Source organism: Vanessa atalanta, chromosome 8 (assembly GCF_905147765.1).
Source record: "Vanessa atalanta chromosome 8, ilVanAtal1.2, whole genome shotgun sequence".
NCBI lineage: Eukaryota > Metazoa > Arthropoda > Insecta > Lepidoptera > Nymphalidae > Vanessa > Vanessa atalanta.
In genome coordinates this window covers 3,594,890-3,609,880 of record NC_061878.1, presented here as the reverse complement: position 1 = coordinate 3,609,880, position 14,991 = coordinate 3,594,890, and the positions used below count along the sequence as shown (strand labels likewise).

At 33.7% G+C, this 14,991-nt stretch overlaps 1 protein-coding gene across 6 annotated transcripts in view; it reads left to right on the top strand.

Moving 5' to 3' along the window:
• Positions 1-14,991, top strand: part of LOC125065587 (caskin-1) — a 237,735-nt gene that overhangs the window by 116,388 nt on the left and 106,356 nt on the right. For 4 of the 6 annotated variants that reach the window (XM_047673284.1, XM_047673283.1, XM_047673282.1 and 1 more), the window contains exon 1: positions 3,678-3,944. The exons of 1 other annotated variant lie outside the window; for it this stretch is intronic. In XM_047673284.1, coding sequence (XP_047529240.1) covers positions 3,911-3,944 — 34 coding nt within the window. In that variant the 5' untranslated portion in view covers positions 3,678-3,910. Of the gene's footprint in view, positions 1-3,677; positions 3,945-4,357; positions 4,395-14,991 lie in introns of those variants that run through there. One more of the 6 variants, XM_047673286.1, reaches the window with a different exon arrangement.

Here is a 14,991-nt window from a genome sequence, read left to right as displayed (position 1 = left end):
AAAAGTCCACTTGAAAATGTCATTGATAACGATAAAAGAGGACATGATCAATCATAGGTGATATCATATACCTTATACATTGTAATCGAAGATACAGTAAACCAAACGAAAAATATTTAAAAATGTTAAAGTTGGATTTTCGACTTTATTCGTATTTGATACAGTTTAAATTAACTTGGATTTTTAACTCAATATAAAATCATTTGTTGCTCATTGTACGCGGCCATTGTAAATATATTTGTAGACACGTCGGCGACTTAGCTATCAACGCTTTGTTTCCATAATATACACAATACTAATATATCTGTTCAATATTATGTCAATTTTTTATTATACTGATAGATTTGATAATCGAACGATATTTTATTATTAATAAAAAAAAATCTTACACGTCTGTATAATTTCATGTCTATGCTGTTGACCATTGAGAAGTATCTTCTATGAAGAATATATAGCGTAAGAGGAAATGGTTCAACAAACAAAAATTGTTTGCTTTTAGTAATTAAATTTTAAAATCCAAAATTTCATTCCAAGGATAATTTTTCGAAATAAATTTGTAAGGATTGCTAATGACGCCGCCACGCCGTACGAAACAGAAGAATGTCTTGACATTTTAATCCTCACTTAATTTATATCGCTATAAAATAAAGATGTCCGCGACCGAAAGTGGTTATATAAATGATATAACATTCTAAATAAATTACCAATACATGATGTGAAAAAAATATTCTTTGCTAATTAGTACGAGGATTTTGAAGAATATTTAAAGCAGTACCAAAACTTTAAGAATATCAAAGTACATTATTTCTTCTAAAATTGCTATCTCGTATCCATGTCGATACATAGGCGTTATAAAATAATGTTAACTAATTCCTCTGTCGCAAGAATTCATCCGAACATTCTATGCGTTATAATAATTAATATTAGTAGGATGTAATTTGGAAATATTTTAGTGATTTTCGTTTATGTATAACTGGTTGTCGTTCGCGACTTCGCGAGCTGTTAGGCGTAGGTCAACAGGCGTTAGGCGCAAAAAGGTTTTAGGTTCAAACTTGCTTCATACTTACAAATTTCATCAAATTTTATCAGTGGTTTGCCTGTGAAAGAGCAACAACAGACAGATAGACGGACAGAGAGAAACAGCTATTTGTATAGAATAGCACGGACGTCTTTTACACTAGAAAACATGAAAATTTATCGAATATCGGCGATTAAAATTTAAAAATTACAACTGAGTGATCAAATGGTGCTAACTATAGTAAATTAACAAATTAAATTAATTATATTATTAATTTATTTCGTGTGGAAACCCGCACTGGCGAATGAATTCTGGCCACCGTAAATCCGTAGCTGAAACTCTTTCTCCTAAAACGGGAGGAAGTCTTAGCTCTCTAATGGAATGATTGATGAATAATTTGATTTTTATAAAAGTATACAAAAGTGTATCAATTTATTTATCAGTTTTAAATTAAATAAATAGATTGATCTATTAATTTTGATACATGTTCAAGCTGCGATTTCCGATTTCGTCTTTTGGATAACAGCCAGTCACCTGCGTATATGCTTTTTGAATAAAGATGAGAATCCTGATGCCGCTTGAACTCAACTGCTAAGATCAGATTGGCAGGAGCCGCATTGCGAGTCGTTTAAGCAGAAAAGCGTTTGGGAGAAATGCAGCGATTCCGACAAGTAAAACTTGCTTGTTACTAGAAACATTTCCAAGATTACATTTTCCTATCTTGATTTTTGGTGTTGGGTTTAGTTAAATAAAATTATTCCATAAAATACGCCAGAAGTTCTTCTGGCGTATTTGTAAAATTTGACCACTATCATTAAAACAAATAGTATTTATATTTTCAAGACACGTCTAATTGTTCCTAATTATTTTGTTTTGTTAAGTTGCCTACATAGAATTATTTATTTAATGAACGCGCAAAACGCCTAACACGTTATGAAATGACAGATGTTTTCGGAAACGTTCAAAGATAAAACGTGCAGTCACCGTGACATGTGTGCGATGAACGCGTAGGTGCCTTAAATGCACTCGACCATGAAGAGACTGATAAAATACTTAAACTCGTCCCTTTGTATCATGTTCTTAACTTGACATATATATTCGTACGGCGTTTAATTAGGGAAGCGTGTTTGGCTAATTTAGATAATTTTCAATAATTGACATTTGAATCAGTCATTAAAACCAAATATGCTCTTAATCTGTCGCAGTATATACGATAGCTCGAAATTCTCACAAATTTTATATTGCTCTACGACAATAATATCAAGTTCGATTGAAAACTTAGTTTCTTCTTTAGGTCATATTGCTTTAAAATACCATATATAAACAACAGGAGTTTATTTAGGTTTCTGATAAGTAGGAGAGAGTATAATAACAAATCCGTGACTCTCAACTCCTACACGAAGCTTAAAGGTTATCTTAATCCTACATAAAAATATTGGAAATGTTTTGAATGATAATAAAACCAAAATCTCTTCGACCGGAATGAATGACCTTGGATGCCGGCCTTCTAAGAACCTACACAAAAAATAAAACAACAAAACGGTAAGTTGATTGAATGAGCAAAATAATAATTCTTTATGGTCAGACGAAGAACTTAAAAAATGCTGATTCGCGCCATAGCAATAAATTCCTTGAGGTGTGTGGTGTGTGTGTATAATTTTTTGTACTAAAAGAGCCTGTTTTTTTTAAATAGCTTCTAAGCAGCATGCGTGTAAATACTTGTATTTGCACGTTACTAGTAATAAGTAATCATATTTCCAGTATGAGAAAAATTCAACAATTTAAAGTTGTTGATGTGGTTTATTGGAAATTAACCCTGGGTGTGAGCGTGTATGAACAGTGTTTCATTGTTTAATTATATATATTATATACATTGGGATGTTTAAAATAGCTAGCACGTGATTACACCTTGCAAGCATGCTTTTGTTTTTTAAATGCACAGAAGCATGATTTTTAATGGGTATGTTATATCATTTCCTTCAAGGTTTTAAATAAGGTAATAATATTAATGTAACATGTTAAATACTTCAAGCCTGTACTCTAAATCGGTATTTAGATCAAATCATTAGTCAAAACTAACATTAAGTGGGCAGGAGTGCTGGACACCTTCAAAATTGCCTAATTACAAATTCCCCATATTCCTATCATTACATTTGATTGATGGCCGCGTATCGTGATTTATTGTTACTATTTGAAATTAGTTATCACTTGTCCCAATTTGGGTTTCACGAGACTTTTATATATTTTTATATTGTGCATCTTAAGAATTTATTGAATTTCGAAAATGTATTTGGCATTCATTTTTAAAAATGCCTGTGTTATTTCAAACCCATACATCGAAATTTGTAAATCGATATTTCGTGTAGGGTCAACTAATGTTACCAGAAAATGATTCCAGATCGTAGCATAAATAATTTAACAATCTTTTATTACATTATCGAGTGATCGCAGAGCTACACGCCTACTCAGCCGTTTTTACAAGCAAGCCAATTCGATCCTGATTTCTCAAAAAAATGCATAAAAACGAGAAGAAATTATACAAAGGTGGGTTTAGTCTATCGGCAAGTCACGACAATTCCATAGAGCCGTCGCCCGATCTGTCGGGTGCAGTGTTCAGATGAGGGAGGGGAGCTACCGCGTCACTCGGCAACGACGCCGGTCAGCCCGGTCGCGGTCGGTCGGCGGTTCAGTCTGTCGTTTGAACGGTACGCGTTCGCGCGTTTTCGATATCCATCGCTATCGCACTTGTATGTTGTGTTCGAACGGAACTTAGTGCGAACCTGATAGTGAGGATCGGATTATTTGCAGTGTATGTGACGTTCAATGACATCGGATGTGGATTTTGAGTGCTTACATCAATATTTAACCATACAGTTCTAAAAACACGAGCCGATGGTCCTTTTGAATAGTAACATGAAAATTAATGGTAAAGTCCTCTTAATATTTGCATGTCGAAATTCTGTGTTTGTTTTTTAATACTTTATTTTTATATCCGGATGATCTGATCATCTTGGCTTGCACGACGCACGAATAAGTAATTTGAACTTATAATAAAATACGCAAAAATTGTGCGTAAAAGTAAACGTTTCGTATAATTTATTATAATTAAAAGCAATTTTATACCGTCCGGACCACCGAAATGGCCAAGACAATAGTAGATCGTACGATTCTCATAACAGACTCTCTCAATTTAAATAAGAGTTAGTTTGAACAATTGATCATGGTGCATTTATAAGTCGATATAGATATATGAATAGAGGCTGTGTGTGTGACCCTGTTGCGCCTACGGGACCAGCCGCTGTGGGTGGACGGCATAGTTTCCGAACCGCCTAGAGAACGACAGTGGGTGTTTGAATGGAGCCAGTTAATAATAATGGTGAGATTTAATCACCGCCATAAAGGTTACACAACAAAAGCTACAAGCATGTTTGTAGCTCGATATGTAGTAGAGGATCCTTTGAAATAACATTTACGAATAGAAACTAACAAAAAGCTTTTAGGTAGAAAATATTGGCTTATAGAAACAGTAGGCACTAATCATTAATCTATATATTAGCTTACTTTGAACATTACCAATTATCAAGTCGAATATTAGAAAATTGGCGTTTGATTATAAATATTTATAATTGATGTATAGGTGGCAAGGAATCCGTACGATGTACCTCGTCCTGTTTGTTACCGAATCTATTTTGCACATGTCGCCTACCAGACCTCAGATGTCGATTGACAAAAAACAGAACACTCCTGGCTCGCACATGTTGTGGTTCAAATTCGGACCGAACTATATAAAAAGGGTTGTCTAAGTTCATGGGTTTATATAAATCTATCGACGTAATTATATTTTTTTATGCTCAACAAATATCACAAAAAACGTAAATTGAAAAGGGAGAGGAAATTTAATTAAATAATGTATTACCAAAAGGTAACCCTGTTATTACTAACGCATCTGGTGTAAATGATAAATGTGTTCGTCGGGCAAATAATAAAAAAAATGTTTTGAAGAGAAACCTGCACAGATTGAGGCAGCACGTGGGCCGACAGATGCGTTCGCGCATCCGTACCCACCATCTTCGACTTAAACACTTCCTTTTATCTCAGAATCTCGATAACCTCGTATGCAGCTGAGATTTTCTGTTCATTATTATGCCGTTAAAACCTTTTTTTGCAGTCGATACAATCTTATTGTAAAGATGTATTGTACTTTTGCTGTAGTGAAGTACTTTGCTGAAGTACAGTACAACCTTGATTTAGTGTATTATATTCTCTAAGTTCAAATGAGGTCAAGTCCGGCTCGAAGGACCGAGTTTTTCCACTGATTACGATCGTGCAGTTGTCGCCATTTATGGCAACCTGCGCCCGCCACGGTTAAGTATTGACAACTGTGGGATACTCGACATCAATATGAAGCTCTCTCTGATAGCTATCAACTTTTCAGAATTTTACATTTTTAATATACGGACGTGCCATAATAGTTTAATTTGATCAATTTATTTTTTCACATTATTCTTAAATACACGTAAAACAAACTACGACGTTAAAGTTGGACTAACATTGTATTCGACCACTTTGTCTAAGTTCTGAGTAAGAACGTGTAACACAATACGTGTACGCTTATTTCAAAACGGGATTGGCGGCAACTTGGTGTAAGCACGTTGTATTTGCAAGCTTTAACAAAACTTAAACAAACCGAAGTAGTAACAAACTGCATATTGTTAAATCGTGTTTGAATAATTGTCGAGCTATTTACCTATGAATATTAATGTGTATTCAATTTATTAGTTGATTTCAGTGAAATCACAATCGCACATGATTTTATGTGTATTATAAAATGTATTTTTGCATATATTAAGCATAATAAGCGCATGCATTCAATCCGATGTTTAAATATAGTTATTTATTATTCTTAAAGTAGAATTACAAAACAGCTCCCCATTATTAAGGCGCTCGGTGGATTGAGTTAAAAAATAACCCAATCACAAACAATGGCACGTTCCTACCACCTGCCATACAGCTGCCCGGATTTATAACTGTCAGTTTTAAAATATTCCCCTGAAAGCGAGTCGGTAAATGACCAGCTGATGCTTAATGCAGTTTACAATAAGGAGATGAACGGAAGAAAATAATTTTAACCGATTACAGAATACATCACATTATAACGATGGTAATAATTATTTATTATTAAAAAAAGGATAAAATGAGATATTTACTTGAGACTGACATCACACTCATGCCGATGTTATAATAAAATATTATGACAATGTCGTTACAAAAATAAAATCCCTGTTTGAGTGGTGTTAATTGGTTCTACGTGTCTGATCAATTCAATAACTCGTAATATTCGACCGAATAAGACGGTATCGATTGTTGATTATTTTATCCTCTTCCGTATTTTGAGTCTCTAAACGTAATGAGAAATCTAATTCCATACTATTAAAATAAAATAAAAAATTGGAAATAAATGTAACTTTAAATTCTGTAAATTTATTTAAATTTGCTACATGTATATATATGTACTTATTGCTAAAATATATCTATCGATATCATATCATTGATTAAATTTTCTAATTTGGTGAGTTTGCGATTATTTTTAACATTGACCGCAATAATCATATCGGTTTGATTGTTTATCGACAATGACGCAAATTCAGGAATGTTTTTAAGTATACGTTGGTGTCATCCACAGTTATGATCATGTTTATTTTTCCGTTTTACATTATTACGAACTTCACTCGTTTGTTAACTCGCTTGCTTGGTCACCGTAACACAATCCAGATTCAATGTAAATGTTGATGCATTATTTTAAATATTATATTTTTCTAATGAAACATCTTGTGGTACGATGAGAGTAAAATTTCAAGTCGAATTTAAGTGCAACGTCCCTGACGCAATTTTTTCACTTCTGCCATGTGATTTTGTTTTATACTGGCTAACATGACATTTACTAAATGTCTACTAACACTTACAAACTGAAAATATTTTGATAAAGATATGTTATAACAAAAGTCCTATTCGAATAGAATTTGTACAAACTAATATCACGATAAAACTTAGTAGCAAAAACATGAAAACGTACGTTCACATCCAAACATAATTAATCCTCTGTTTAGACGTAATGTCCCTCCGTCTGGAAGGAAATAGGGCTGAAAATAAATCGCTCTTACTCCGGGGCTATACTAAAATAGTCGATCGCTACGCCTTCCATTTCTCTAGGACCATTACCATATCCTGCGCTACAATATGTTAGTTGGATTGAATGTATCCGTTATACTTAAACGGAACTTACTTAATGCACGCGAGACATTAATAATATGTAGTTTCATATTGAAAGTCTCAAGCGGTAATTCTTGTTGAAAGTAATTTGTAATCTAAATTTATTTCGACGTGTTCAACAAGATTATGAAAGAGAAAAATTGCTTAATTTTCGACAGCAATGCAAACATTTTTAATTTAGAATTTCTCGAGTCGATTTTTATCAGTTTAATCGCTGCGACAAGGTTTTTATCTTAATGTCTAATGACGACATTGCTAAGGTACGGTGATGCAGTAACAGTTAATTACGCTACGGAAGGTAATTTAGTTCACGCCAAAGCGATACAATATTCCTATTATGTCGCATGACTCGTATTATCGTGGTTTGACGAGGGGTGACATTACATCGTTAATCACTCCATTCTTCCTAAATAAATTTTTGATTTTCAATTTGAATAGCCGCAGTGATTACTATATCCAATACCCTTGATAAATGGTAAAGGGTTAATTAATGCCTTGCACGTGATCCGTGATTTGACGTGACGTGTCGTATCCGATAATGGATGCAGTCGGGGGCGTACCTGTGATATATGCCTTTAATATCCGATGCTCCGGATGTGTAGGATTTTTTTGAAATTTCCGAACTCTCACGTCATGCTTTGAGTTTTTTTTTTCGTGAAGCCATTTTGTTTGGAGTTAATTTTTGATGAGTATATTGAGTAGTAATAGCAGATGTTGCGTTTTTTAATTTCCTCTTTCATCCCTTTTTGAGTTTGTTCTTTTTTATCGATGTTTGAAAGGTGTATATGCTTAAACTATCTTCATTCTACCATTTCCGTTGTAGATCTAACTTAGTAATAATAGCAATTTATAAAAAAAGGAAACATGATTCTTTTCAAAATTTATTTCATATTTCGTAAAACAAATGAGTACGGATATTACCTGACCAGTAAGAGCAGGCCACGATCACCTACGATTTCGTTTAAAAATAATTCTCCAATATAACTTCAGATTATCATTTCGATAAGCATACCTTTATCGTGTTTAAAGTAAACACTCGCGTATCTCTTGGATTTGCTCGACATATTTACGACATACACTTATTATTACTCGTTACAGCTTGCTCTGTTGCTTATCCAGGTCACTTTCTATCTCCGTTTTCGCCAATCTCAAGTGACTGCCACATGACTAACTTATGCCTACGAGATTAGGACCTAAGACTCGTAGGGTCTTATTATATAAGTGAATTATTTTAACCGAAGACTTAAATAATATACAAAATCTTAATTAAAAATAGTTTTAATATTACAATTCAATCGTAACATGTGAGATTGATTAGAATATTTTTACTTTAAGAATACCGGGTTCAAAATAGAATTCCGAAGGTAATTGTTTTTTACTTTATACTTATACATATATAGATCCGTTAAAGTTAATTATCATCCGCATGCATTAACAAATATAATCTAATTTTCTGTCTTTATATTTACAATTAGTCATCTCACGCACACTAAGACATCCTATAAGCACGAACGCCACTCATCCTAATGCACTCCGAATATTTAAAGTGGAGGGGCGTATCTTCGTGCGTGAATAGATATTAATAAATAGGTAATACAGTAAATTTAGAAGTTCTAAAATTAAGAATATCTTTTAAACAGAAACTTACATATTTGTTTGTGAATTTTTTTTTTATTATATAACTAAACGGACGGGTAAATGGACCACCTAATGTTAAGTGGTCACCACGGCCTATAGACAATGTGCTGTACGAAATATTAACCTTTTCTTACAACGCCAATGACTAAGACGTTATGTCAATTGTGCCTGTAAGTACACTGGCTTACCCACACTTCCCCGAACACAGTAATACTGAAAATTGCTGTTTGGTAGTAGAATATCTGATGAGTCTATGGTACCTATATTGACAGACTTCAACAATACTTTACCACAAAGTAAAATAAGTCAACACCAACATCAACGCTATATTTTCTCATTCGTGTTTATGATTTCACAGGTTTTTAAGCTAATAAAACCTCATTCGTACATCAAATTTGCATACCACGTAAAAGTGAAATTAAAATGAAAGCAAAACTTTTAAAACTGTAATTAAAAATAAATATTTAAAAACTTGTTAATAACGAGTTTAAAGTAAAAAACGCGGATAAGATAAAACTAAGCACTAAATAATAGTTTAATGAGTTAGTGGTAATGACAATGAATGTTAGTCGGTATTCTTGTTTTTTAATTTTTAGATAAAGTAGTAGCAGTCCAGAAATGTCCAACAGCTGGGCAATAAACCCTTTCCCTTTAGTGGCAAAGTTGGTTTGGTGGATAATAATTCTTAAACATTTAAAATATTATTGTGACATTTGTTGTACTAAAATTAATTTCTAGTTCTATAAACCGGCTCACATTTTTGAAAAAAGTGACTTCTTATTTAAATTTTGTGTACAATAATTGTAGCAACAATCATAATTTAAACAATTAAAATTCATTATTGTCTCCAAACACTTCAAAATCATCGATCATGCATAACAATGTACAAACATAAATGTTATTCATTCAATTAGCATAATTTAATTTATGAAAGTACTTAATGTAATCGCGGAACACACACATTTGCATAATTTAAACGCAATTAAAAAAAAATAAAAACAAATTGTATCCATTCATTTCTGAGAATGTTCTTCCGTAATCGCTTTGATCTTCACAGTTAATTTATTTTCGAGTTACATATTTAAGTTGACGTGAATGCAGTTCTTTATCTCTTACCAAAAATGTAAACATGAATTTCAAACGAGTACAAGTTTGTAACAGAATACGCTTGCTGTCTAAAATTTTGCTCTCCATCTCGTCGCCCTCAAGCGTTCAGGGATATTTCGGCGAAACATGTGACGAAATTGACACGCTACAACATCAATCTTTTACGAAATGTAATATTTCATTCGTTTAAATTTCTGGACCTAAGAGTTGCTTCACATTAGTCCGCGTCGACATTTTTGTCGCTGGCTGCATTTCGGATCTCGCTCCTCACTATATTATGTCGTCTCGTTCCTACACTTGTATCAATAGCTCGTCACAAAATAGATCGTGATGCTAATTATATCCGATACCAGACAATTAAATCGTGCCAGAACCTCCAGTAAATGTGTCTCGGTCGATAGTTTTATCGGATCCCATTAAAGCGTTATTGAGATACATACGTCAATAAGCCCCCGACACATTTGTCGCTTAATATGTCCAATCTAATGTGAAACAGCTCTAAAACTCTAAATTAGTCGTTCGTTTACTAAATATCTAAAATCGAGTCTTTAAATGCTATGAGATATGCGTTTAAAAAATATTCAAAGTGTTTAAAAAAGGAATGTTATTAAATGAATTATTCAAGATTATATTTTTATCTTGACTTAATATGTTTGCACTTACATAACGTTCAACATCACGTATTTATGGAAGTAATTCGCAAAAGTTTGACCCACTTCATTCCGTGCGGCATTAGTCAAGGTTCCGATTTTCGTTAGCCGCCATATCTGGTCCAACTGACAGTCGGTGTAATCTCGACGCCATATAAGTCTACAATTAGCTGTCATACCCATTTTCTTTGTGCACGTCCTGACTGTTTAATTGTACGTCTGGCTTTGTTTTTGTTTCATTCGATAACTGACGCTATAACATGTGTTCAGTTCTTTGTATTGTTTCTTTTGACTGATTGGGGACCTGGGAATATGCGGATAGAGAATGGATGACTAATTACGAATATTTAGAAGTTCTTACACGTTATTGTTTAGCTAATTCATTAAAATATTTTTATAATTAGTGCCATGCCTTTGTCTTGTTCTCGACTATTATCAAGATAGTAATATTTATATCACAATTAAGCAAACGTGAGCCTCATTTTAAAGAACATCAGATACAAAATCTTTAACCATTTGTCAGCGCAGTGGCTATAAATCAAGCGAGTACTGCTTCATTTAAATGAGAAAAACATTTAAACAAAGTCACCGGTAGGCGCGAGTCGTAATATATCTCTCGGCGAGATAAAATATAAAATGCATTTCGCGGTCAAAAAGCACTTACGAGCGCTGAAGAGTTACAAGTGCGTGCATCATAAACTATATTTGCTTGAAGTGTTTAAATCTACCTCGGTTGGTTATAAATTATTGAAATTATCCAATTATATTATATTCTCTGTAAAGTGAACTGTTTCCAGTATTCCAAGCTCCCACTCAATTACTTATATTTTTATTAAGTTCTTAAGTATGCCTGAGTCTAAGCTGATGTCTGAGTTCAATATAGTACAATTATAAATGTAATAGACGTTGCATAATATAATTAATTATTGTCTCTAAATGAAACTATTCAACCTCAGCTCATCAAATTATACACAACTAAAGTAGCTTCGGTGCATGAACACGATGTAGAACTAATCGATTCACATTCAAAACAGTTCCAACTAATTTATGCTGCAGATAGTATCATCAAGTAAATCATTTACATCACAATTAAACGTTTGTGTTGGGCCGTGTAATTTAATACTGTGACAAGATTTATCATTTGAATCTGGTTAACGAAGATTAAAAAAAAAAAACACTCTTCCAGTTCAATGTTGCTTTAGTTATTATTTAAGTGAGGTAAGGTTCTAGGTCCATTGACTCTACATTCTATCGCTGATCATCACGCATGCTTTGTTTTGTTGCGTGTTAGTGTTAATGATGTGGGTGCCAACGTAATTACAGGCATCATGGACATAATACGGCCTTACGGTTCGCCGCTCGTCAACACGCCTAGTGCTCCTATTTTGCAAATATTCATAATCAAAAGTAACCACTAACTATCAGTTGCCCCACATGCTCGACTTTTGTAACCTACAGGCATGTAAATTATATTAGTTCCAGCCGACATTAGACTACAGACTTTTTTCCTAAAACTAATTCATTTTTTTTTTCTTAATTTGTTTAATAAGGATTATTATGGAACAGTTAAACCTATCAAAAATATTTTAATGCTCATTGCTTACTGGGAGGTCTCAACTAGTAGTAGATCTAGTTCTTACCGAGATATAATTTAAACTTTTTTTAACTCAAAATAGATTAACGGGCCATGAATTACTTTTGGACATACTTAATCAATTAATTTTAATATAAATCGACATTAATCTATTTTAAAGTCTTGAATATTAAGCGATTGGAAAGCATACAACGGGAACAACTAATAATAATATCTCTCGCCACACCTAATAATAATATTGATAAACTTCCCATGTGGTTTGTTTGACTAGTGAAAGTTATATTATCTAAATTAGTTTGCCAATTGCCGGGGTAAATTTCATACGAGTTGAATAGCAATAATTATATGTGTTGAACGACTATTTCCGCTGTTTTCAATTTGAATATTCGTAAGCAAAAAACGACTTCATTCATTATTATAATATAAGAATTCCTTATTTGATAGCTCCGTTCAGACATTTAACAATGTAAAACTCACTATTGGTATTATATACAATAGGTATACAAATATACGTATTCTCGAAGGAAATTAAAAATTGTATCACGTAATGTTCTTAGATTAATACGGAATTTAATTTTACCTTAACTCGTTCACAGAGGCCAGCTTTATTACCGTAATGAGTTAAATTGGACTTGAGAGCCATATAATTTATTCAAAATAAAAAAAATCCGTAATTGCTACATATAACAAATAAAATTCATAAATAAAAACGGATCGATGGTTTCATCGAATATGTTATTAATAATTTACAAGCTATAATAAATTTTAACTATTGGAAATTTGATAGGAGCACAATAAAGCGGAGCCAGCAGTAGTTGACGGCCAATCCATCAAACATCTTAGTACTATGTGTACAGTTAACCTGCCTCCAATCCAATCAGACTTTTTGCTCGATGTCAACGCCCGCTCAATAACTAGACGAGTGAATAGAATCACTTCGTAGACATATACAATCGAAGCTAATAAAAAACATATTAATCCTCGCTGTTGCACAATCGAACCCTCGAGCGAATTTTTTTGCACGAATCGTTTTTGCATGACACGCAATTATGGATAACGATTCTAATACATGTTCTAAATATTTAAAATTTCTATATTGATCATTGTCGGGCGCGTTTCGATAGTGAAATATAATAACTTTCTAATTCGATTCGTCGTGGGATTTCCTTCGTACATGCTACACTCGTTACATTATCAATATCTGATTATCGGGACAATAATTATGGTCATGCTATGACGCGCCCGACGTTTAAATAATCGCAAATCATCTTCGATCGGCCCGCTGTGTTCTCGGAAATGCAAATCGATATGCTTAAATACTATACTGAAGGGTCTTTAGAGAATCGATGGTGTAATATTCTTGTTACCACCTCGGTTCGTCGTTCGCTAACGAGCCGCGCACGACGGCAACATGGACAGTGGGAGATTTACGGTTTTGTTGGCGAAAAAAAAATACGGTTCGTGAACACTAAAACTTTGTGGAATTTTAAAAGATCTTGTCTGACACGTATTGTTCAACTCCCTTAAACTTAAAAAAAGTTCCTTGAGAACAAGGGAATACTTAACTTTCTATCAAAGCCATCATGCTTCAGTCGCGACGGAAAACCGTTAAATTAAAAAAAAAAATGAATAAAAATGAACGAATTGGTATTTCATTAAAACAGATGTCCGATGGAGATAAATAAAGGCCCCATTCAAATTGCGCACTCGAAATGCAAACGAGTTGAGTGAAATTGGCAAAATTCTGGCAAACGACGCCGCACGGACGATACGGTAAAATTTTTCCTTTTCTCCAAATGGAATTGAAAATATTGTGGCATCAGACATGTATCGATATCTCAGAAGCGCAAAAAAAGATCCTTACTAATTGAAATCGTTTTAAGCTTGCATATTTGTCGAAGTCAGAAAATGAGTATAATTATTATTAGAGTAGGTACTATTAATAAACTAGCAGCTATCTAGGGTAGAAACTGAAATGGGTAATAATTTGTACTTGCATTATCGAAGAACTGTAAACTAAATATTACATTAACGTAACAAACTTCAGTATTATAAAATCTATTATTTGGAGTCACCATATTCTCACTACGACTGGGTCAACTTGGACTGAGCTCTTTTGTTTAAATGAATCGTTTGATGACTTCATATATTATTGCTGAATGATTTACGATTTTGTTGATGTGGCCTTTGTTGAGAACGAGACAAGCGCACTCCCTCCGAACCCTGAGGGTATTTAGGATTATCAGACCTCACTTTCACCTCTGATGAATAACTCGAGCCCCCATCCTTGTGACTTGCTATCGACCTATACAAAGCTTTTCTCTTTCATCGCTCTCTCCTCGTTGTTTACATGAAATTTCATTTTAAAACCCTCTCGTTAAAGTGTCAGTGTAATGGCGATCACGATGCTCGAGAATTTACTGCCTGTGTCGTCTCTCGGCAAATTCGATACTTCATTTCGGTCGGCATTTCTGTCGACAGATGAATTTGTGAATTATCAATTTAGCAATTACGTATCGATATATGTTATTACGGCTCCTTTGTTATTACATTGCCCGAGGTTGAATTGGATTTATTAATGAATTGAGTAGGCGCTTTCTCTGGGGTCAGACATTGTTAGGCGTATGGTCACGCTAATGGAGTGCCCGTAATTCAGCGTCATCACTGTGCAGATTTCTCTACTGATGGATAGCCCGCGCCAGTCCCCCTGTCTC